The sequence below is a fragment of the Papaver somniferum genome, chromosome 10, assembly GCF_003573695.1.
Source record: "Papaver somniferum cultivar HN1 chromosome 10, ASM357369v1, whole genome shotgun sequence".
NCBI classification, from domain to species: domain Eukaryota; kingdom Viridiplantae; phylum Streptophyta; class Magnoliopsida; order Ranunculales; family Papaveraceae; genus Papaver; species Papaver somniferum.
This window is the reverse complement of record NC_039367.1, coordinates 149050449-149073692: the sequence shown is the minus strand read 5'-3', so window position 1 is coordinate 149073692 and position 23244 is coordinate 149050449. Positions and strand designations below refer to the sequence as shown.

Here is a 23244-nt window from a genome sequence, read left to right as displayed (position 1 = left end):
AAACAGATTGCATGAGCCGCAGGAGCTCCCTTCAAACTGAATATCAGAGAATTTCGTCCGCTAATGAATTTTCAAGTTCCCAAGCTGCCAGAATTCGATGAGAAAACAGATGATCCAGATCAGCATGTTTTGCATTATGAAACTGCCATGACTCCGTGGAAGTACAACGATGAGTTGATGTGCAAGATGTTTCCATAGTCACTGACTGGTGGAGCAATTAATAACGTGGTTCAATCAGCTCCAGGCACAGTTGATCGGGACATACCACGAGCTGGTTGGAGAATTTTGCTCTCACTACAAATACAACATACGTGATTGGAAGGGATGCCATGCATTTTTCCTCCTGGGAATCCGGAAGGAGGAAAACATCAGACAGTTTACTCGACGCTTCAAGAAATAGTTGGCCGATGTGGATGCTGCCAATGATCAAGTCATCATCGCAGCTTACAAACTGGCATACCAGTATGACCAAAGAGGTGTGGACGGTTCCTTGGTCAAGAAACCACCAAAGACTCTGGAAGAATTGTATGATCGAGAAGAAGAATATGCTCGAGTTGAGGATGATTCAAAAGCTCGAGAAACAAGAGATGTTATCAGATCATCCAATCATCCAAATGATGGGAAGAAAGACAAGTCTAAGAACCGTTCGAGTGGGAAGCATAATGATCGAGGTGAAGTTCGAGAGAAAAACCATGGGGAATGAATGTAAATGGATATCAGAAACATCATGATATGAAGTTGACACCATTGAACATACGACTTACAGAGTTGTATGAGAAAATAAGCAAGGATTTGAGCCCCCCACGGCCTTTGCCAGTGGATACACGTGATAAACGTGATAAAATCAAAGACTGCAATTATCATAAAGATATTGGTCATAAGACTGAGAATTGTCGCTCCTTACAGGTCGAAGTACAACGAATGATAGACGCTGGAAAGCTACAAGAGTACATGAAAAAGGATTTTGGGAAAGGTTCGGGACAATTTGGAACAACACATATGATTAATGCACATGTGATTAATGTCAGTCACGCCATGATCCATTCAATGACTAGACGGGCATCAGAAGATGAGACCAGGATAAAGCTCTGGCAATTAAAGGAATGGTGCGTGACAAACCACATCGATTTTGTCAGTGGAAATGGAGCAGAAATTCTGGAGATTGGATGCACAAAGATCGAGTTGTTTGAAGCAGACATGATAGGTATATATGCTCCCCACAATAATACTATCGTTATAACAGGTTGGATTGGCATGTTCCGTGCACACCGTATTCTAGTGGATACAGGAAGTTCAGTGAGCGTGCTGTTTTCAGGAGCCTATTCCTGTATGAATCTCTCACACGACTTGATCGAGGAGGAAGAAAATCCAATTATCAGCTTTGGTGAGATTATTTGTCCCACATTGTCTGGGAATCTAAGATCTTGCGGTTTATAATCTCATAGGGCCTCTCCACTTATTTCCAATTGGTTTGGAGTTGGATCCCCGTATTCTAACATGGTATCAGAGCAGGCTATTTGTGTCGAGTCGTTTGACCACACCTTTACTCCGCATCACCCGATTTATTGTCCACGTGTTAGACCCAACGAGGCTACACGTGAGGGGGAATGTTGAGATTATTAGTTCCACATTGTCTGGGAAATATATGATCCTGCAGTTTATAATACTTAGGGCCTATCCACTCATTGCCAATTGGTTTTGAGTAGGATGCCCGTAATCTAACATGGTATCATAGCAGGCTATTTGCGACGAGTCATTTGACCGCGCCTTTACTCCACATCACCTGATTTATTGTCCACGTGTTAGACCAAACGAGGCTACACGTGGGGGGCATGTTGAGATTATTAGTCCCACATTGTCTGGGAGTCTAAGATCCTGCGGTCTATAATCTCATAGGGCCTCTCCACTTACTGCCAATTGGTTTTGAGTTGGATGCACGTATTCTAACAGGCTTCAGTGGCGAAGTTACAAAGGCGATTTAGAAAGTAAAGATGCATATAACAGTGGCTGACAAGTCCGTTCTAGGAAATTTCTTGTTGCTGGATTGTCGAGCTCCCTATAATGCGATCATATGACGAGACTGGCTATATGCGATCGGTGCAGTCACATCCTCATATCATCAATGCATAAAGTTTATTACTGCCCCTGAAGGGGTCGTGAAGGTTAGAAGCGACCATATGGACTCCCACAAGTGTCACGAGAATGCTATGGATGAATACAAAAAATCAGAAGTTAGCGGGAACCATATCCTGCGAGTCGGACAAAATAGCAATTACAGAACCCTCTCTCCCCAGAATCATATATGGTAGAGGAAGCGGAAGAACCCCTAACAGGCGAGAAACTGATCGAGGTCCAGGTTGAGGATGAGAAGCACAAAACCACATTCGTAGGGGCATATCTACCCGCGCACGAACGCGATGGTTTGATTACAATGTTAAGGGAAAACGTTGACGTTTTCACATGGAGTTTTGCTGAAATGCCTGGGACAGATCCGAACGTAGCCTACCAAAGGCTAAATATCGATGAGAAGTTCCATCCAACTCGTCATAAAATTAGGAATATGGCACAAAGAAAAAAAGATGGATTTGCTGGTGGGACCGGGAAAGCGTATAAAATTGAAGCGAAATGAAACGGACCTACAGTAATACCGCAAGTGCACGGTCGTCAGTTGTAGCTCGTGCAAGTACGGGTCGATCCACATAGACTGGGTGTGTTTGGAGTTCTCTAGCTATTTTGGGCTCTAATTTGTTGTTGGTTAACTATGAAGCCTTTTGGGCTTTGGGCTTAGGGTACCTTTGGATTATAGGCTTGTTTGATAATGAAGTGAACTGAGCTTGGGCTCAGTTGGTCTTGAAGTCCACTAGGATTGGCCCTTGAAGTGCACTGGGCTTTTAATTGAGTTTGGGTTTTGACCTTATTCCCTAAGAATGAACTGGGCTTTATTGAACTGGGTTTGGAGCAGTAGCAGCAAACAAGGCTGGGCCTGGCAGGAGCACAACAAGGCTGGAGAAGTGAAGGCAACAGGAGCTGGGAGCAGCAACAAGAGAAGAAGTAGCAGCAGCAGTAGCAAGAGGAAGGAAAGCAGCAGCAGCAGCAGGGTTGCAGGGAAGTGGCCAAGGCAGCTGAGTAGCAAGGCAAGGAGAAAAGAAGAGATGGCAGTGAAGTAATGGTGGCACTAAGCCAAGAACAGTGAAAATTGATATAGGAAAAATGGACAGTGGAAAATGAAGAAAAACAGTGGCCAATGGCCAAAGGCAGTGATGGTGTGGCAGTGACAGTGACAAAAGAAAGGCAATGGCCAAGGGCCAAAGGCAAAGGAAGAACAGGGCAAAAAACAGTTATGAAAGGCCAAGAGTGAAGAAAGAACAAGATACAAAAAATGAAAGGCAAAGTTGGGAGCCTAGGCATACAACTAGAGTGGGAAGAGAACCAGTTTTCTCACAGTCACTAGTGAGCACTAGTTTCTCCCCACTGCTCAATCAATCCAATGCTTCAAAGGCTTTAGCCTAACATTCACACAAAACAGTAAACATCACAGAGATAACATAGTAACATACACAAATCAGGAGCATTTACAGTGAAATTAAACAGTGAAACATTCTAATTAAACTATTCTAACATAGATTAAACAATGAAACATTAACAAAATTAATGTAACCTCCACCTTCTATCCCAACCAACCAAAGAACAAGCTAGTCAAGTTTCGTTCAGTATTCTAAAGTGATTGGCAATCGTGACTTCCTATCAAACACCTTGAAGATCGAGGCCATACATGTATTGGTAGATCGTGCGCGTGCAAATTTCTTATCACTATGTGAATTGTGCTAGAATCAGGGTGCCTAAATATCTAGACTAAGACTCCTAAAAATTACATATTTGCACAAGAGTCAACATTTCAAGGTAAATGAGCTCCATTTTTATGATTTTTCATTTTTTAATTTTTTTGAATTTTTTTTCGATTTTTTCAAAATAAGAAGGAGTTCGTTTTCAATTATAGCATATTATCATGGTATCTACTTTTCACCCCCAAACCTAAACTAAACATTGTCCTCAATGTTTCAAAATATGAACAAAATTATAATACAACATATGAAGAGGATCATGTTGAGTAGAGAAAAAGGAAAGAGAATACCCGATTTCGGCGAAAGCAATATTAGAACTCCGTTATTCAAGGAAAAAATCCATCATATGTCAGCCGAGATCATATTGGATTAGCAAAATATATACAAAAGGAACAAAAGGGTTTTTTAAGAAATTTTATCTACTGGATTATATACAAAAAAAATTCACCATACACTAACAATCTAAAGAGTTGAGGATCAACCCAAAAGACAAAGTGTAGAGGTTTCAACAGCTTCACACAAATATAACAAGAAAGAAACGCAAGTGAAACTGTGAAACAAAATGAGCTACCCCCAAACCTGGATTTTTCAACGGATAAAATTTTGGAAACAAAATCTCGCAGTTTTGGGGGTTCATCATGCACAAGGTCTAGCTCGAAATGAACTTTGCTAGGGACGGGCAAACATGCTAATTCCAACTGTGGTTCCTCAAATGTATTATACTTAGAAGCAAAATAGTCCAAGAGGACTTGGGAAGCACACAGTTCCAAACCTAGATTAGGGACTCTCAGAAAAGTCGGTTTGACAATATGGGTACAAACCAAATCTAGGTTGGGTGGAAGGCCATCAGATTGTGACTTATGTAGGACGATAGGCACATCATTATTAATCACATCAACATCTCCTAAGTCTTCTACACGTGTCACAACATGCTCACAATCATCAAACAAATTGGCAAGATCACAATCAGAGTCATCAACATCATCAACGATTATTCTCATGCATCGGCAAATCAGGAGAAATATCACAATGTGACCTAGGTAGAGAATCAGACACATCAAATATATTTTCATGCATATTAGTGTCTACAGAAGATTCAACTATTCCTATGTCATGCTCATCTTCACAGAATAATTGTACGAATCCCATGTCAATATCAAAATCATATGAATTACAATGAGTATTAGAAAAACAACATCATGAAGGTCGAGGGCGAGAAGCCATATGTTTTGAACCAACAGGTTCCACAATATTTTCATGTTCTTCTAACATATCATCATAATCATCATCATGGTAGCATGCATATTGGTCCTCATTAACAGTGGTGGTGTCATTAGTCGATTCATGTTCCTCTAAATTAGGTTCATATTCAACATCATTTACATGAATGGGACTAGACACTTCATTAGGGACAACATACATTTCCTCATGAATTTCCTCCTTTTGTAGGTGAAGCAAAATCTGATCTAAATGTGCATGAATTCGTGATGTAGATCTATCATAGTCTTGCTTGCAGAGTCTTAAAGCTTCTGTGGTGGAGTCTAAATTCATGGGAGTACAAAATTCTTCATGTTCAAATTGTGGTGAATGGTACATGTGTGCATGGTCATTAGGGTTTACAAAATATTGATCGCAACCCTCAAAGGATTGATTATGGTCCCAATGACTACCATTCTCACAATTTATGGGCATTTCATACCTTGGATTTTCTCTAGATTGCCTAAAATTATGCAAAATATGACAATTCTCAACAGGGTGGTCTAAACTACCACATGCGGGACATGCATAGATTTCAGGTTGCCTAAGAAAATTAGATGTGACAGATTCCTCATGTGATTGCATTTCTAAAGCTGTGATTCGAGCTTCTATTTGATCCATAAGTGATGATTGTGTGAGTGAGGCTCTAGCAGAATGTTCATTTTCACGTTGCGATGAATGATGCATGTATGAATAGTCATTAGGGTTCATGTATTGAGGCTCGGGACTTTGAAAATGTCCATAATAATTCCTATAACTATTGACATCATGGAATGGGGGAGGTTCACAATGTGAATTTGGCCCGTAAGCAAGTTCTCTAAGTTTTGTTTCCATCCCCAGAGGCCAAAATAGACATGATTGGCTCAAAAGCTAAGTAACTATGTTACAAAGCCCAAAATTTGGTTTTTAAGGGTTTGGATTTTTGGGAAAAATTTGGTTTTGGTGGGAGACATTTTTTTGGTTTTTTTTAAAATTTTGGGAGCAAGTTTGGTTTTAATGGGAAAAAAAAAGTTAAAGAAGAAAAAATTTGGTTTTAAAATGGGAGCAAGAAAATTTGGTTTTTGAATGGGAGAAAATTTTTTTTTTTTTTTTTTTAAAAAGAAAATAAAATTTGGTTTTTGAATGGGAGCAAGCCCACTGTTGGTTTGTGTTTGCTTTGGCTCAGCTGGTTTGAAAACGTTTGGTGAAACTGAGTCCAAAATCTCGGCCTAGAATTTGGGTACTCGGCCCACTAACGAGTTAACCTAGCGTGATCGGTTACAAGCTCAGCTGGGTTTAAAAACCCAGAATACAAAATACCAGTCCAAATTAAACAAGCTCACAAAAATTAAATACAAGCCCACAAATTAAACAAACAAGCCCACAAAAATTAATTACAAACCCAACAGAAAATAAAAAGCCCAAAAATTGGCTTTAATATTACAAGCCCACAATTAAAAATTGGAAGCCCACAATTCGGGTTCTCTTAAATGGGTTACCTTTTAAGCACAGCCCAGCTGCTCTGATATTGTTGCAAAAACCCAGTTGGGCTTTGGTTCTTTTCCTTGGTGGCGTCCCAGCAGAGGAAAAACAGGTTCAGAACAGCAGGTCCAACAGCAAATGAAGTGAAGCAGATGCAGATGCAAATGCTATGCAGTGAAATGCAAAAATAGCTAATAAAACTACAAGAAAAACACAACCATCCCCGGCAGCGGCGCCAAAAACTTGGTGGGCCCGGGAAAGCGTATAAAATTGAAGCGAAATGAAACGGGCCTACAGTAATACCGCAAGTGCACGGTCGTCAGTTGTAGCTCGTGCAAGTACGGGTCGATCCACAGAGACTGGGTGTGTTTGGAGTTCTCTAGCTATTTTGGGCTCTAATTTGTTGTTGGTTAACTATGAAGCCTTTTGGGCTTTGGGCTTAGGGTACCTTTGGATTATAGGCTTGTTTGATAATGAAGTGAACTGAGCTTGGGCTCAGATGGTCTTGAAGTGCACTAGGCTTGGCCCTTGAAGTGCACTGGGCTTTTAATTGAGTTTGGGTTTTGACCTTATTCCCTAAGAATGAACTGGGCTTTATTGAACTGGGTTTGGAGTAGTAGCAGCAAACAAGGCTGGGCCTGGCAGGAGCACAGCAAGGATGGAGAAGTGAAGGCAACAGGAGCTGGGAGCATCAACAGGAGAAGAAGTAGCAGCAGCAGTAGCAAGAGGAAGGAAAGCAGCAGCAGCAGCAGGGTTGCAGGGCAGTGGCCAAGGCAGCTGAGTAGCAAGGCAAGGAGAAAAGAAGAGATGGCAGCGAAGTAATGGTGGCACTAAGCCAAGAACAGTGAAAATTGATATAGGAAAAATGGACAGTGGAAAATGAAGAAAAACAGTGGCCAATGGCCAAAGGCAGTGATGGTGTGGCAGTGACAGTGACAAAAGAAAGGCAATGGCCAAGGGCCAAAGGCAAAGGAAGAACAGGGCACAAAACAGTTATGAAAGGCCAAGAGTGAAGAAAGAACAAGATACAAAAAATGAAAGGCAAAGTTGGGAGCCTAGGCATACAACTAGAGTGGGAAGAGAACCAGTTTTCTCACAGTCACTAGTGAGCACTAGTTTCTCCCCACTGCTCAATCAATCCAATGCTTCAAAGGCTTTAGCCTAACATTCACACAAAACAGTAAACATCACAGAGATAACATAGTAACATACACAAATCAGGAGCATTTACAGTGAAATTAAACAGTGAAACATTCTAATTAAACTATCCTAACATAGATTAAACAATGAAACATTAACAAAATTTACAAAATAAAATTAACAGTAACACAGACAATTAACAGCAAACACTAAGAATAAAATTGAAAATTGAAATTAACTGAATTTGAAATTAAAACTAACCTAAACATGGAATTAAACAATAAAGTATGGAATTGAAATTTGGACAGTGGCAGCAAATGAAGAACCCTAAATTAACAGAACCCTAACTGTTTATGAAATTGAAATTAGAATTTTACAAACTAAAATTAAACCTAATTGGTAACTTGGCTAGTCCAAGAACAGTTTTCTACAACACTCCAGCTCTCAATTTATAGTTCTATACATTTTCCCCAAATTCCCCCCCCCCCCAAAACAGTTGAGGCTAGGGTTAGGGGTTACTCACCCAATTTGACACAACCACTCCAGTTTGATGTCGACCCATGCTTCTATTTTTCCTCCTCTACCTCTCCATGCCTTCAATTTCTCTCTAGCACACGTTAATCCATCAACCCATAACCTAGGGTTTAGGTTAGGTAATAAGTTGATGGGATAAAGGGCTAGAAGGATGGGGGAAGCTATCAATCGCGTGTAGGATGATAGGGTGGCAGTGTGTGAGCTCGAGGTGGTTGTGGCAGGGCGTTTGGTGGCGCGGCAGGGAGAAGGTGGTGTTGCAGGTCTGGTTTGGTCGGGGGAGAGGAAGAAGAAGGTGGAGGTCGATATGGGTTAGGGTAGGGAGCTGTTTGGCTAGGTCATAGGGTTCGAGTATTAGTGTGTTAGGCGGGTGTATCAAGATGGGTGTACCGCGAGCTGAAGCCGCTGGATATGGAGATGGTAGGTGGATCGGACGGCTAAGGAATAAGCAGCTTGTAGCGACCGTAGGATGTAAAATACAACGAAGTCTACGGTGCGAGATTAGGTTAGGTGTTGTAGTGTTGAGCGGAATCATCGGGATTTGATGCACAGGCATAGGAGCGACCGTAGGATTCAACTGCAATCTAATCTGATGGCTTGGAATTTAGGCACTATGGTGTTTGATAGGAGCTTCAGATTTTGATGCGCGATGAAGGAGCGACCATCGGATGATGAGATGGATCCAATCCGACGGCTGAAGATGGAGGCGGTTTTGGTTATAGAAAATGGGTTTGGGTAAGGGTTTTGGGCCTTGGGTATGCCAAGCCCATATCTTCTTTAAGCACAATTCTTCCTTCTTGAGCCCATTTCTAGTCTTTTGGGCTTATGCGCACTATTCTTCGCGGCTTCCTTGCGTAATCTCTTCCGACTTTTCACTACTTTTCTGCTCTTTTCTGCTCCGCAAGTCATCCGACTTTATTTATTACCTAAAAATGCAAAATTAATTAATAAAAATATTTATTCTTGAAAACAATGAAAATGCAGAATATGGGATAAAATGTAGAATTAATGCGCAAAAGATGAGTTAAATGCCAACAAAAAGGGATAAATATATACATTATTTGGCACTCATCAGTTGCTGCAGAAATCGAGAACCTGTTGGAAGAAGGCTTTATTCGACTGGTACAGTATCCTCGATGGCTGTCCAATGTCGTTCTTGTTCCAAAAAAGAATGGTAAAATTCGTGTCTGCATCGATTTTACTGACTTAAATAAAGCATTTCTGAGTGATCTGTACCCACTTCCGCGGATCAGAGATTTGGTGGATGCCACCTCAGGGTACGGGAAACTGTCATTCATGGACGGTTTTTCGGGGTATAACCAAATACCTTTGTTCGAAGGAGATCAAGAGCATACTACCTTTGTGACTGATAGAGGAGTTTACTGCTATATTGTAATGCCGTTCGGGCTAAAGAACGCAGGGGCGACCAACCAGGATTTGGTAGACTATGTGTTCAAAGATTTGATTGGGAAGACAATGGAAGTATATATCGATGATATGGTAGTATAATTTGAGCAAAAGGAGTCGCATTTTCTCGATCTACAGAAGACGTTCAATATGTTGAGGCGATATTGTATGAAGCTCAATCCAGCAAAATGTTCATTCGGACTATCCTTGGGAAAGTTCCTTGAATACTTGATAACGCACAGAGGAATCGAGGCGAATCCGGAGAAAATCAGATCCATCAGAGAGATGCCCTCCCCAAGAACGAAGAAGGAGGTCTATAAGATAGCGGGGTGATTAGCAGCTTTAAATTGTTTCATTTCACACTCGTCGGATCGATTCAAACCATTCTTTGATGTTTCTAAGAAAGCAGTGAATTTTGGTTGGAAGGATGAGTGCGAAAGAGCCTTCGATGAGATCAAAAAATATTTGTCAACTCCCCCAGTATTGGTGAGTCCAAAAACTGGACAACTTGTCGGAGTTTATCTAGATGCAACGGAGAACGCTGTAAGTGCAGTGCTATTTGTTACGGATCCACATGAAAATCATGTTTACTTCGTCAGTAAATCTTTGACGGGGGTGTAAACATGGTACAACGAAATTGATAAGATAGCACTTGCACTGTTGCATGCATATCGTCATCTCAAACCATATTTCCAAAGGATACAGATCGTAGTCTACTCTGAATATCCACTAAAGAGAATCTTGGAACATGCTGATGATTCCAGCCGACTAGCCATATGGTCAAATTACCTGTGGGCGTATGAAATCAAGTATGAAACCAGAACTGCAGAGAAGGGACACGCTCTGGATGCACTGTTAGCAGATTTTCCTGTGGACGAAATATAAACGGTTACCGAAGAAGAAGAGGAGCTGTTGAAAAAACCCATAGAGTCAACCACAATCAGACTGGGGGCCAGTCCACAATGGAGGTTGATACACCTGAGCCACTATGGACTATGTTTACCGATGGGTCATGAAATGTTGGTGGAGCTGGAGTTGAATGTGTCATCCTTACTCCGAAGGTTTAAGGATCGGGAAAGCGACTGGATTAGGCTTTCGAGCATCAAACAATGAAGTTGAATATGAAGCAACAATTATCGGTTTAAAAGCTGTGAAACAGTTAGATGCAACGAACGTGAAGATGATAACTGATTCTATGATAGTAGTTAACCAATTTATGGTGACCTACAGAGCCAAGGAGGAGAGGATGGACTTATATTTCGATCGTATGAGAGAGATGGTAAATGAATTCGACCAATTCTCTATTGGGCAATGGTCATGGTTGGAAAACAGACACGCAGACGCTTTAGCGTATCGGTCTTCCGCAGTCGATACTGATACCACCCGTTTTGTTGTAGTGGATTTCCAAGAGTTACCTAGCATCTCCGACAACCACTTTGTTCTGGCTCTCGAACACGCTAGTGGGGGCGAGAGGGTAACTACATCAGCACATGAAGATATCGAAAACATTGACAACAATATAGATGTTGACAGTCCAATGATAGACGATTCAGACAATCCTACTGAAAACACTTCAGAATGGCGTCAACCTTAAATCTGGTATTTGGCAACCACTAAACTCCCAGAAGATGAGCAACTCGCTTCAGAAGTGAAAAAGAATGCATGGAGATATTCAATGATCGAGGGAAAGTTACACCGCAAATCTGTAGCTTTGGAACAATTTTTGCAATGCATATCAGCCGAGGAAGGACAATAGATATCGACGGAGGCTCATGAAGGACTATGTGGCAACCATTCTGGAGGGCGCAGTCTCGCGCACAAGATACTTATCCAGGGATACTTCTGGCCATACATGCAGAAAGATGCTAAAGAGTACGCGCGGAAGTGTGTACCATGACAAGAGCACGCTCCAATTCCTAAAAGACCTGCCAACAAGTTACATCCAATTTTAAGTCCCTTATCATTCACCAAGCGGGGACTAGATGTCGTCGGACCACTTCCCCGAGCTCCTGAAGGGGTGAAATTTGTACTGGCCGCTACTGATTATTTTACCAAATGGGTTGAAGCAGTGGCACTGGTACATGTTACCATACATGATGTAAAAAGGTTCATATGGTAGAACATCGTCTGCAGATTCGGAATCCCACAAGAGTTAGTGTCAGACAATGGCAAGCAGTTGGACTGAGTGATCAAATAATTCTGCAAGAATTTGAGCAATCACCATAACTTCTCTGCTACATATTATTCTCGGAGCAATGGGCAGGCAGAATCGACGAATCATGTTATTATGGATAACCTCAAGAAAAGGATAGAGATGGCAAAAGGGAAATGGACGGAAGAGTTCCCAGGAGTCTTATGGTCTTACCGAACGACCCCAAAAAGATCCATTGGATTCTCCCCATACACACTGGCTTATGGAACATAGACGGTCATACCCAACGAGGTACATCTTAAGACTACTAAGACTCGTGCTGTAAAATCTGGAAACAAGGAGTTGTATAACGGCTTTGGATAAAGAGCTGCTGGAAGAGCAAAGAAAAACATCCATACAACAGTTGGTTCAATACCAGCAGGCAATCAAGCTGAGCTATGATCGCAAAGTCACAAAACGATCATTCAAACCACACTACAAATCAGGTCTTATTTGTGAGGTTTTTTTAAAGAGAGGTGTCACAAATAAGGTTATTTGTGAGCGTTTATGTCAACCGCCACAAATACTTAAGTTAGTCAAAGTCAAAATCAAATTTGGTCAGTTTCATAGGTCCGACAAACCAAAATTTTCAGCCTCTGGTTTCCTCTTCTCTTTACCTTCTGTTCTTCTCCACTGAAGAAGTTTGTTGAGAGGTTGGCTTCTCTTACCTTTTCTCCATATCGTCTATCTCTTTTCTAACCATCACTACTCTTGAGCTTACTCTTATCTATTAATGGGTTTTTTTTTTTCTTTTGCTTAATATTACTTTTCATTATTTGTTTCTTTGTTTTGCAGGATCTAAAGGAGTCAATCAAAGGTGATTCCCCCCCCCCTTTTTTTTGTATTACTTTAATTTTCGTTTCTTTGTTTAAGGACTAGTTTTGCTTAAATTTTTTTAGATCTGGTTTGCTTAATTTTCGCTTTTTTCAAATTTCAGTCAATTTTCGTCAATTTTTTCTCCAGATTCTTCTTATTTATCAACAACTTTACACCAATTTCACGTCAGTTTGTATTCTGTTAACCATACAACAGAGAGTCTTCCTCAAGACTCTCTTCTCGGTTAGTCAGTAAGTTAGCGCTAGTCTATAGGCAAGTTAGTCGTTCCTTTTTGTTAGCTTAAGTTAGCGCTAGTCTATAGGCAAGTTAGTCGTTCCTTTTTGTTAGCAATAAACTCGTTCTAAGAGTCAGTAACAATATTTGTGTTTTATCAAAACTCTGTAACCATATCTCATGTATAAATAAGAGTTTAATCTCCACAAGGTTTCTGTGGAAGATATTCTACCAAAAACAGTGTTCTAAGTTGGTATCAGCTTGTCGATCCAACGCTTCCGCAGAATCAATAAACAAAAACACCTACCCAACAAAACCCTACAACACCACTAATGGCTTCAACATCTAGCCTTAGACAAATCCAGATTCATCACTTGGTAACTCTCAAACACACAGAAACCAATCATCTTCTTTGGAAGACACAGTTCAAACCTATTCTAAAAGGTTATGGTCTAACTGGTTTTATTGATGGAACCAAAGTAAAACCTGCTAGAACCTTACCTGAGAGTGACGAAATCAACCCAGATTTTACAGAACATGAGGCTTGTGATTCCCTGTTGGTTGGATGGATGAACTCGACTCTAACACCTGAAGTGCTAGCTGAGGTTGGTGGACTGGATACGGCTAAACAGGTTTGGGATAAGCTAGAGAGCCATTTTACGCCAAAAACACTTGCACATCAGGTGAATATAAAAAGAAAACTACATTCACTACAGAAAGTTAACAAAACTCTTAAATTTTTTTTGCAAGAAGCTAAGAGTTTATTTGAGCAGCTTACTGCATCTGGATGCACAGTTTCAGATGATGAGAAGAAACAGGCCATAAGTAATGGTATAAATCAATCATATGACCCAATTGTAACTTCATTGAGCACTGCTGAAAATCTGACTATAGATAGCTTATATACTCATTTACTAACCTTTGATATGCGGTTAGAACATGATGAGTCCTAAAAAGTGCATATTTCTATATCTTTTTGTTGGCATTTAACTCATCTTTTATGCATTAATTCTACATTTTATCCCATATTCCGTATTTTCATTGTTTTCAAGAATAAATATTTTTATTAATTAATTTTGTATTTTTAGGTACTAAATAAAGATTGGATGAGTTGCGGAGCAAAAATAGCAAAGGAACGACAAAGAATCCGGCAGAAAGATAGCGCAGATTGTGGTATGGAAGACTCAAAGGCTAGCAATGTGCTTAACAAGGAAGAAATTGTTCTTAAAGAAGAAATGGGCTCAGAATTATCCCAAGCCCAACTAATCTCCCAAGCCAAATCTCAAACCCAAAGCCCATTCTCATGTAGCCGTCAGATTGGATCCACAGATGCATCCAACGGTCTCTTCATCGATGTGCATCAGATTTCGATACGTCGGACTCACACTACAGCACCTAACTCTAATCTGAGCTGTCAGTTTTGATGTATCACAAATCCAATGGTCGCTCCAAGCATGTTTCCCTCGTGCCGTTCGATTCAATACAGATGTGATAATCCAACACTCATCCTCGTTGTTCATCAAACCCTTCTGATCCGCCCAACACCATAGCACCTAAACCTATTTCACCCAAACAGAACCTAATCCCTAATTCCCATCGACTTCTTCTCCTTCTTCTCTCCCTCTCCTCTTCAACTGCTCTCTGCAGAGAGCTTCATCATCACCACCACTCCATGTCACCACCAAATCATCTTACAAACGCAACCCATCTTTACCACCAACTATCCATGATATATGTCAACTAATTTCAGCAGCGTCACATCTCATCAGTGACGTGTGAGTTGAAGAAATTGGTTGAAAGATATCAATGATGGAAGAGATAAAAGCTAGGGCATGGAGATGGACAAGGAGAGGCAGACGAAACATGGGTCGAAGAGCAATTGTCCCATCTAATTAGGTAAATTCGAAACCCTAGTTTACTGTTGAATTTGGGGAAGAACACAAAACCCTAATTTTGTAAATTAGGTATTTTGGGGAAAGTACTTGTAACTATAAATATGGGTTGTGGGTGTTGTGTTGAGGGGATGCTGGAATAGCCAGCGTCCAGAACTGTGTTCTGAATTTATGTATGTTCACTGTTTCTCCATCCATTATGTTAGCATTGTTATCATGTGTGTTCTGTTTTAGTTCTGTTATTGTTCAAAACATATTCTGTTCTGTTCTTACTGTTCCTGTCCTGTTTAATGTGTATGTTCTGTTCTGTCTTGTAATGTTCTCATGTTGTTCATGTCATTCTTAGATGTGTGAAATGTTCTAGGATAAAATTGAATCAAGGTAAACCACATTTTACTCTCACAGTGCATATCATGTATGCATTGTAGTTAGGATAAAACTATGTGATATTACCACAACTCATACCTTATTGATATTGTCAAATTCTCTGACTAATTGTGCTTTAGTCAGACATTTAGTGCTTAGGATTGACACTTTAGTTGTGATTCAACTGTCCATTGGTGAAACACCTTAGGTAAAAGGCAGGCTTGAACCTTTACCTTTACCTGCTTTAAGGAAGAATTGGCATGATTAGTTGAGTTCATCCTTTTATCTTCACTGTTTTGTTTTTATTTTGCTCTTTTTTCATGTTTAGACTCATTCCATTGTTTACTGTTTTTTTTCTTTCATTTGCTATTTTCTTCACATCACTGCCCTTGGCTTAGGCCTTGGTATGCAACTGTTTCTTTATCACTCTTGTTCATGTTCTTTGTGTCTTTAGTTTCTTTTCTGTTTTGCTCCTTTCTTCTCACTATCTTGCTACTGTCCTGTTACTTTTTGTTCACTTCCCAAATTCAGTTTAATGATCTGTAATTTTGTGCCCACTGTAATCTGTAAAGCAAAAGGATCAAAGCCCAGCTCATTACTAGGTTACCAAGCCCAGTTCACAGCTCATTGTTTGGTTAAATCAGAGGCTTAGTTCACTTCACTGAGCCCAAGCCTAGTGCACTTCAAAACCACAAGCCCAGATCACTTTACTAAGCCCAGTACAGTTCCAAAAGATCTAAAGGGTACTCAAAGCCCATTGACCACTCAAAAGCCCAACAGCAAATTAGAACCCAAAATAGCTAGAAACTCCAAACACACCCAGTCTCTGTGGATCGACCCGTACTTGCACGAGCTACAACCGACGACCGTGCACTTGCGGTATTACTGTAGGCCCGTTTTATTGCGCTTAATTTTCACACTTCCCGGGCCCACCAAGTTTTTGGCGCCGCTGCCGGGGATTGGTGCTGTGTTTTTCTTGTAGTTTTCTTGGCTATTTTGCATTTCACTGCATAGCATTTGCATCTGCATCTGCTTCACTTCATTTGTGTTGGACCTGCTGTTCTGAACCTTTTTCCTCTGCTGGGACGCCACCAAGGAAAAGAACCAAAGCCCAACTGGGTTTTTGCAACAATATCAGAGCAGCTGGGCTGTGCTTAAAAGGTAACCCATTTAAGAGAACCCGAATTGTGGGCTTCCAATTTTTAATTGTGGGCTTGTAATATTAAAGCCAATTTTTGGGCTTTTTATTTTCTGTTGGGTTTGTAATTAATTTTTGTGGGCTTGTTTGTTTAATTTGTGGGCTTGTATTTAATTTTTGTGAGCTTGTTTAATTTGGACTGTATTTTGTATTCTGGGTTTTTAAACCCAGCTGAGCTTGTAACCGATCACGCTAGGTTAACTCGTTAGTGGGCCGAGTACCCAAATTCTAGGCCGAGATTTTGGACTCAGTTTCACCAAACGTTTTCAAACCAGCTGAGCCAAAGCAAACACAAAACAAACAGTGGGCTTGCTCCCATTCAAAAACCAAATTTTTTTTTCTTTTAAAAAAAAAAAAAAAAAAAAAAAAAAACCAAAATTTTTACTTTTCTCCCATTCAAAAACCAAATTTTACTTGCTCCCATTTTAACAACCAAATTTTTTCTTCTTTATCCCATTAAAACCAAACTTGCTCCCAAATTCTAAAAAAACCAAAAAAAATGTCTCCCACCAAAACCAAAATTTTCCCAAAAATCCAAACCCATTAAAAACCAAATTTTGGGCTTTGTAACATAGTTACTTAGCTTTTGAGCCAATCATGTCTGGATTTTGGTCTGCTCCTGGGGATGGAAATAAAACTCTTAGAGAACTTGCTTATGGGCATGTGCCACGTTATGAACCTTCCACGGACCATGATGTCAATAGTCATAGGAATTATTATGGACATTTTCAAAGTCCCGAGCCGCAATACATGAACCCTAATGACTATTCATACATGCATCATTCATCGCAACGTGAAAATGAACATTCTGCTAGAGCCTCACTCACACAATCATCACTTATGGATCAAATAGAAGCTCGAATCACAGCTTTAGAAATGCAATCACATGAGGAATCTGTCACATCTAATTTTCTTAGGCAACCTGAAATCTATGCATGTCCCGCATGTGGTAGTTTAGACCACCCTGTTGAGAATTGTCATATTTTGCATAATTTTAGGCAATCTAGAGAAAATCCAAGGTATGAAATGCCCATAAATTGTGAGAATGGTAATCCTTGGGACCATAATCAATCCTTTGAGGGTTGCGATCAATATTTTGTAAACCCTAATGACCATGCACACATGTACCATTCACCACAATTTGAACATGAAGAATTTTGTACTCCCATGAATTTAGACTCCACCACAGAAGCTTTAAGACTCAGTAAGCAAGACTATGATAGATCTACATCACGAATTCATGCATATTTAGATCAGATTTTGCTTCACCTACAAAAGGAGGAAATTCATGAGGAAATGTATGTTGTCCCTAATGAAGTGTCTAGTCCCATTCATGTAAATGATGTTGAATATGAACCTAATTTAGAGGAACATGAATCGACTAATGACACCACCACTGTTAATGAGGATCAATATGCATGCTACCATGATGATGATTATGATGATTATGATGATATGTTAGAAGAACATGAAAATATTGTGGAACCTGTTGGTTCAATAACATATGGATTCTCGCCCTCGACCTTCATGCATGTTGTTCTTTCTAATACTCATTGTAATTCATATGATTTTGATATTGACATGGGATTCACACAATTATTCTGTGAAGATGAGCATGACATAGGAATAGTTGAATCTTCTGTAGACACTAATATGCATGAAAATATATTTGATGTGTCTGATTCTCTACCTAGGTCACATTGTGATATTTCTCCTGATTTGCCGATGCATGAGAATGAATTTGTTGATGATGTTGATGACTCTGATTGTGATCTTGCCGATTTGTTTAATGATTGTGAGCATGTTGTGACACTTGTAGAAGACTTAGGAGATGTTGATGTGATTAATAATGATGTGCCTATCGTCCTACATAAGTCACAATCTGATGGCCTTCCATCCAACCTAGATTTGGTTTGTACCGATATTGTCAAACCAATTTTTCTGAGAATGCTCAACCTAGGTTTGGAACTGTGTGCTTCCCAATTCCTCTTGGACTATTTTGCTTCTAAGTATAATACATCTGAGGAACCACAGTTGGAATTAGCATGTTTTCCCGTCCCTAGCAAAGTTCATTTCGAGCTAGACCTTGTGCATGATGAACCCCCAAAACTGCGAGATTTTGTTTCCAAAATTTTATCCGTTGAAAAATCCAGGTTTGGGGGTAGCTCATTTTGTTTCACAGTTTCACTTGCGTTTCTTTCCTGTTATATTTGTGTGAAGCTGTTGAAACCTCTACACTTTGTCTTTTGGGTTGATCCTCAACTCTTTAGATTGTTAGTGTATGGTGAATTTTTGTATATAATCCAGTAGATAAAATTTCTTAAAACCCTTTTCTTCCTTGTGTATATATTTTGCTAATCCAATATGATCTCGGCTGACATATGTTGGATTCTTTCCTTGAATAACGGAGTTCTAATATTGCTTTCGCCGAAATCGGGTATTCTCTTTCCTTTTTCTCTACTCAACATGATCCTCTTCATATGTTGTATTATAATTTTGTTCATATTTTGAAACATTGAGGACAATGTTTAGTTTAGGTTTGGGGGTGAAAAGTAGATACTTTGATAATATGCCATAATTGAAAACAAGAACTCCTTCTTTTTGAAAAAAAAATCGAAAAAATTCAAAAAAAATTAATTAAAAAAAAAAAAATTGAAAAAAATAAAAAATAAAAATGGAGCTCATTTACCTTGAAATGTTGACTCTTGTGCAAATATGTAATTATTAGGAGTCTTAGTCTAGATATTTAGGCACACTGATTCTAGCACAATTCACACAGTGATAAGAAATTTGCACGCGCACGATCTACCAATACATGTATAGCCTCGATCTTCAAGGTGTTTGATAGGAAGTTACGATTGCCAATCACTTTAGAATACTGAACGAAACTTGACTAGCTTGTTCTTTGGTTGGTTGGGATAGAAGGTGGAGGTTACATTAAGAAAGACAACCATCGAATTTAACTGGGTGCATCAAAAGGGCTACCTCTTGCAAAGTGTCATGTAATCTTTTGTTTCCTTTTGTATATGTATCAAAAGTGTTTCTTTGTTCAAAAAAAAAAAAAAAAAATCAAGTATTTATCAATTCCATTCTCTCTTGTTCCAAAAATAAAAGAGGATAGTCAATGTAAATAGTCATTTTGTTGTTTCATTGTAATAAGCAAGGAGGGTGTATGCCGTTGATGTACAACGCGAGTAATTGTGAAATACCTCCAACTCATTCACAATTCTCGTAAAGTCCGGACAACTAGCTATATTTCGACCTTGGTTCTTAGCCTGAGAAACTATCTCTTGGTGATTAGTAGTCATAACTTCAGATCTTTCTTTACACATGTGTAGATACACTTTACACTCTTATCACATGTCTTTTTTTGTTATCAGTGCTAGGATTGTGCCTTTGATAGATAGATTGACATCTCCATTTTGCTGTGAGCTTAAACTGACTTGCACATGTCACATTTGATGGAATCTGAGCTTATATTTTGACCTAGAACTTTGTAGGTACGTTCTAAGCAAACCTTCACGAGACTTAACTCGTCCACTAGGGACACTTAGTGGTTTAAAAAGCTTAGTGCATACGCTAAATGCATTCGAGAGACCAGCGACAGTGGTATAGGTAGGATTTCCTTAGTTTTGTTTTACTTGAGGACAAGTAAAATTCAGGTTTGGGGGTATTTGATGAGTCCTAAAAAGTGCATATTTCTATATCTTTTTGTTGGCATTTAACTCATCTTTTATGCATTAATTCTACATTTTATCCCATATTCTGTATTTTCATTGTTTTCAAGAATAAATATTTTTATTAATTAATTTTGTACTTTTAGGTACTAAATAAAGATTGGATGAGTTGCGGAGCAAAAATAGCAAAGGAACGACAAAGAATCCGGCAGAAAGATAGTGCAGATTGTGGTATGGAAGACTCAAAGGCTAGCAATGGGCTTAACAAGGAAGAAATTTTTCTTAAAGAAGAAATGGGCTCAGAATTATCCCAAGCCCAACTAATCTCCCAAGCCAAATCTCAAACCCAAAGCCCATTCTCATGTAGCCGTCATATTGGATCCACAGATGCATCCAACGGTCTCTTCATCGATGTGCATCAGATTTCGATACGTCGGACTCACACTACAGCACCTAACTCTAATCTGAGCTGTCAGTTTTGATGTATCACAAATCCAACGGTCGCTCCAAGCATGTTTCCCTCGTGCCGTTCGATTCAATCCAGATGTGATAATCCAACACTCATCCTCGCTGTTCATCAAACCCTTCTGATCCGCCCAACACCATAGCACCTAAACCTATTTCACCCAAACAGAACCTAATCCCTAATTCCCATCGACTTCTTCTCCTTCTTCTCTCCCTCTCCTCTTCAACTGCTCTCTGCAGAGAGCTTCATCATCACCACCACTCCATGTCACCACCAAATCATCTTACAAACGCAACCCATCTTTACCACCAACTATCCATGATATATGTCAACTAATTTCAGCAGCGTCACATCTCATCAGTGACGTGTGAGTTGAAGAAATTGGTTGAAAGATATCAATGATGGAAGAGATAAAAGCTAGGGCATGGAGATGGACAAGGAGAGGCAGACGAAACATGGGTCGAAGAGCAATTGTCCCATCTAATTAGGTAAATTCGAAACCCTAGTTTACTGTTGAATTTGGGGAAGAACACAAAACCCTAATTTTGTAAATTAGGTATTTTGGGGAAAGTACTTGTAACTATAAATATGGGTTGTGGGTGTTGTGTGGAGGGGATGCTGGAATAGCCAGCGTCCAGAACTGTGTTCTGTTAATTTTTGTTCTGAATTTATGTATGTTCACTGTTTCTCCATCCATTCTGTTAGCATTGTTATCATGTGTGTTCTGTTTTAGTTCTGTTATTGTTCAAAACATATTCTGTTCTGTTCTTACTGTTCCTGTCCTGTTTAATGTGTATGTTCTGTTCTGTCTTGTAATGTTCTCATGTTGTTCATGTCATTCTTAGATGTGTGAAATGTTCTAGGATAAAATTGAATCAAGGTAAACCACATTTTACTCTCACAGTGCATATCATGTATGCATTGTAGTTAGGATAAAACTATGTGATATTACCACAACTCATACCTTATTGATATTGTCAAATTCTCTGACTAATTGTGCTTTAGTCAGACATTTAGTGCTTAGGATTGACACTTTAGTTGTGATTCAACTGTCCATTGGTGAAACACCTTAGGTAAAAGGCAGGCTTGAACCTTTACCTTTACCTGCTTTAAGGAAGAATTGGCATGATTAGTTGAGTTCATCCTTTTATCTTCACTGTTTTGTTTTTATTTTGCTCTTTTTTCATGTTTAGACTCATTCCATTGTTTACTGTTTTTTTTCTTTCATTTGCTATTTTCTTCACATCACTGCCCTTGGCTTAGGCCTTGGTATGCAACTGTTTCTTTATCACTCTTGTTCATGTTCTTTGTGTCTTTAGTTTCTTTTCTGTTTTGCTCCTTTCTTCTCACTATCTTGCTACTGTCCTGTTACTTTTTGTTCACTTCCCAAATTCAGTTTAATGTTCTGTAATTTTGTGCCCACTGTAATCTGTAAAGCAAAAGGATCAAAGCCCAGCTCATTACTAGGTTACCAAGCCCAGTTCACAACTCATTGTTTGGTTAAATCAGAGGCTTAGTTCACTTCACTGAGCCCAAGCCTAGTGCACTTCAAAACCACAAGCCCAGATCACTTTACTAAGCCCAGTACAGTTCCAAAAGATCTAAAGGGTACTCAAAGCCCATTGACCACTCAAAAGCCCAACAACAAATTAGAACCCAAAATAGCTAGAAACTCCAAACACACCCAGTCTCTGTGGATCGACCCGTACTTGCACGAGCTACAACCGACGACCGTGCACTTGCGGTATTACACGTAGGCCCCCGTTTTTATTGCTCTTAATTTTCACACTTCTCCGGGCCCACCAGAACAACAGTTACAGTCTTTGCAGCAACCTTTGGCTAATGTTGCTGTTGCCAGTAGCAGGCCTGATCAAAGACGTTTCAACAACAATGGGATTTAATATCAGTACCATAATAATCAGAACAACAGGAGGCAAAACAACAGCAACCCAAGAAACAACAATTCTCAGCTGCAGTCAAGAGGTAATCAGGGAGATCAAGTCTGTAAAATATGTAAGAAGAGGAATCACACGGCAAATCGGTGCTGGTTTCGTTATGATAAAAGTAATGACAATCAACGTCAGTCTTCTGCCTACATTGCTTTACCAGGTGGTCAGAATGATAATGATTGGGTCACAGACACGGGGGCTACTCATCATCTTACTGCAGATTTGAGGAATCTCACTATTCCTCATGAGTATGATGGAACTGAGCAAGTTCACGTTCGTAATGGTAATGCAATCAACATTGCCAATGTTGGTAATGCCTCTTTCCTCTATAAGTCAAGATCTTTTGCTTTGAACAACATTTATCATGTTCCAGAAATAAAAACGAACCTACTTTCAGTTAGTCAATTCTGCAAGGATAATGATGTATTTTTTGAGTTTCACACTTCTTACTTTGTTGTGAAGGACAAGCAAACGGGGGCAACACTGCTGCGAGGGCTGAATAAGAATGGTCTCTAGGTTTTCTCGGGTATAGACATGCTAGCACCTTCAATAAAGCCGCAAGCACATGTCTCTTCTACTCTACCACTGTGGCACCAACGTCTAGGTCATCCTATGTTGCGTACGGTCTCCAAAGTTTGTCAGCAATATTCCATTCCAGTTTTAAGTAATAAGTTTGATTTCTGTCGCTCCTGTCATGTTAGTAAGAGCAGAAAACTTCCTTTCTCCCTTAGCAAAACTGTTTATGACAAGATGTTAAGCTTGATAGTCTCTGATATCTGGGTTTCACCCAAGTTATCTAGACTTGGATTTCGTTATT

The 23244-nt window shown here is 39.7% G+C and overlaps 1 protein-coding gene across 1 annotated transcript; it reads left to right on the top strand.

The window, feature by feature from the left end:
* Positions 1-699: 699 nt before the first annotated feature.
* On the top strand, positions 700-1437 carry LOC113316491. Its single transcript, XM_026564659.1, has one exon. The coding sequence runs from the start codon at positions 700-702 to the stop codon at positions 1435-1437; it is 738 nt and encodes a 245-aa protein (XP_026420444.1).
* The last annotated feature ends 21807 nt before the right edge of the window (positions 1438-23244 follow it).

Coding starts and splice junctions, on each gene's coding strand:
- LOC113316491 (XM_026564659.1), top strand. CDS start 700: ATGAATGTAAATGGATATCAGAAACATCATGATATGAAGTTGACACCA.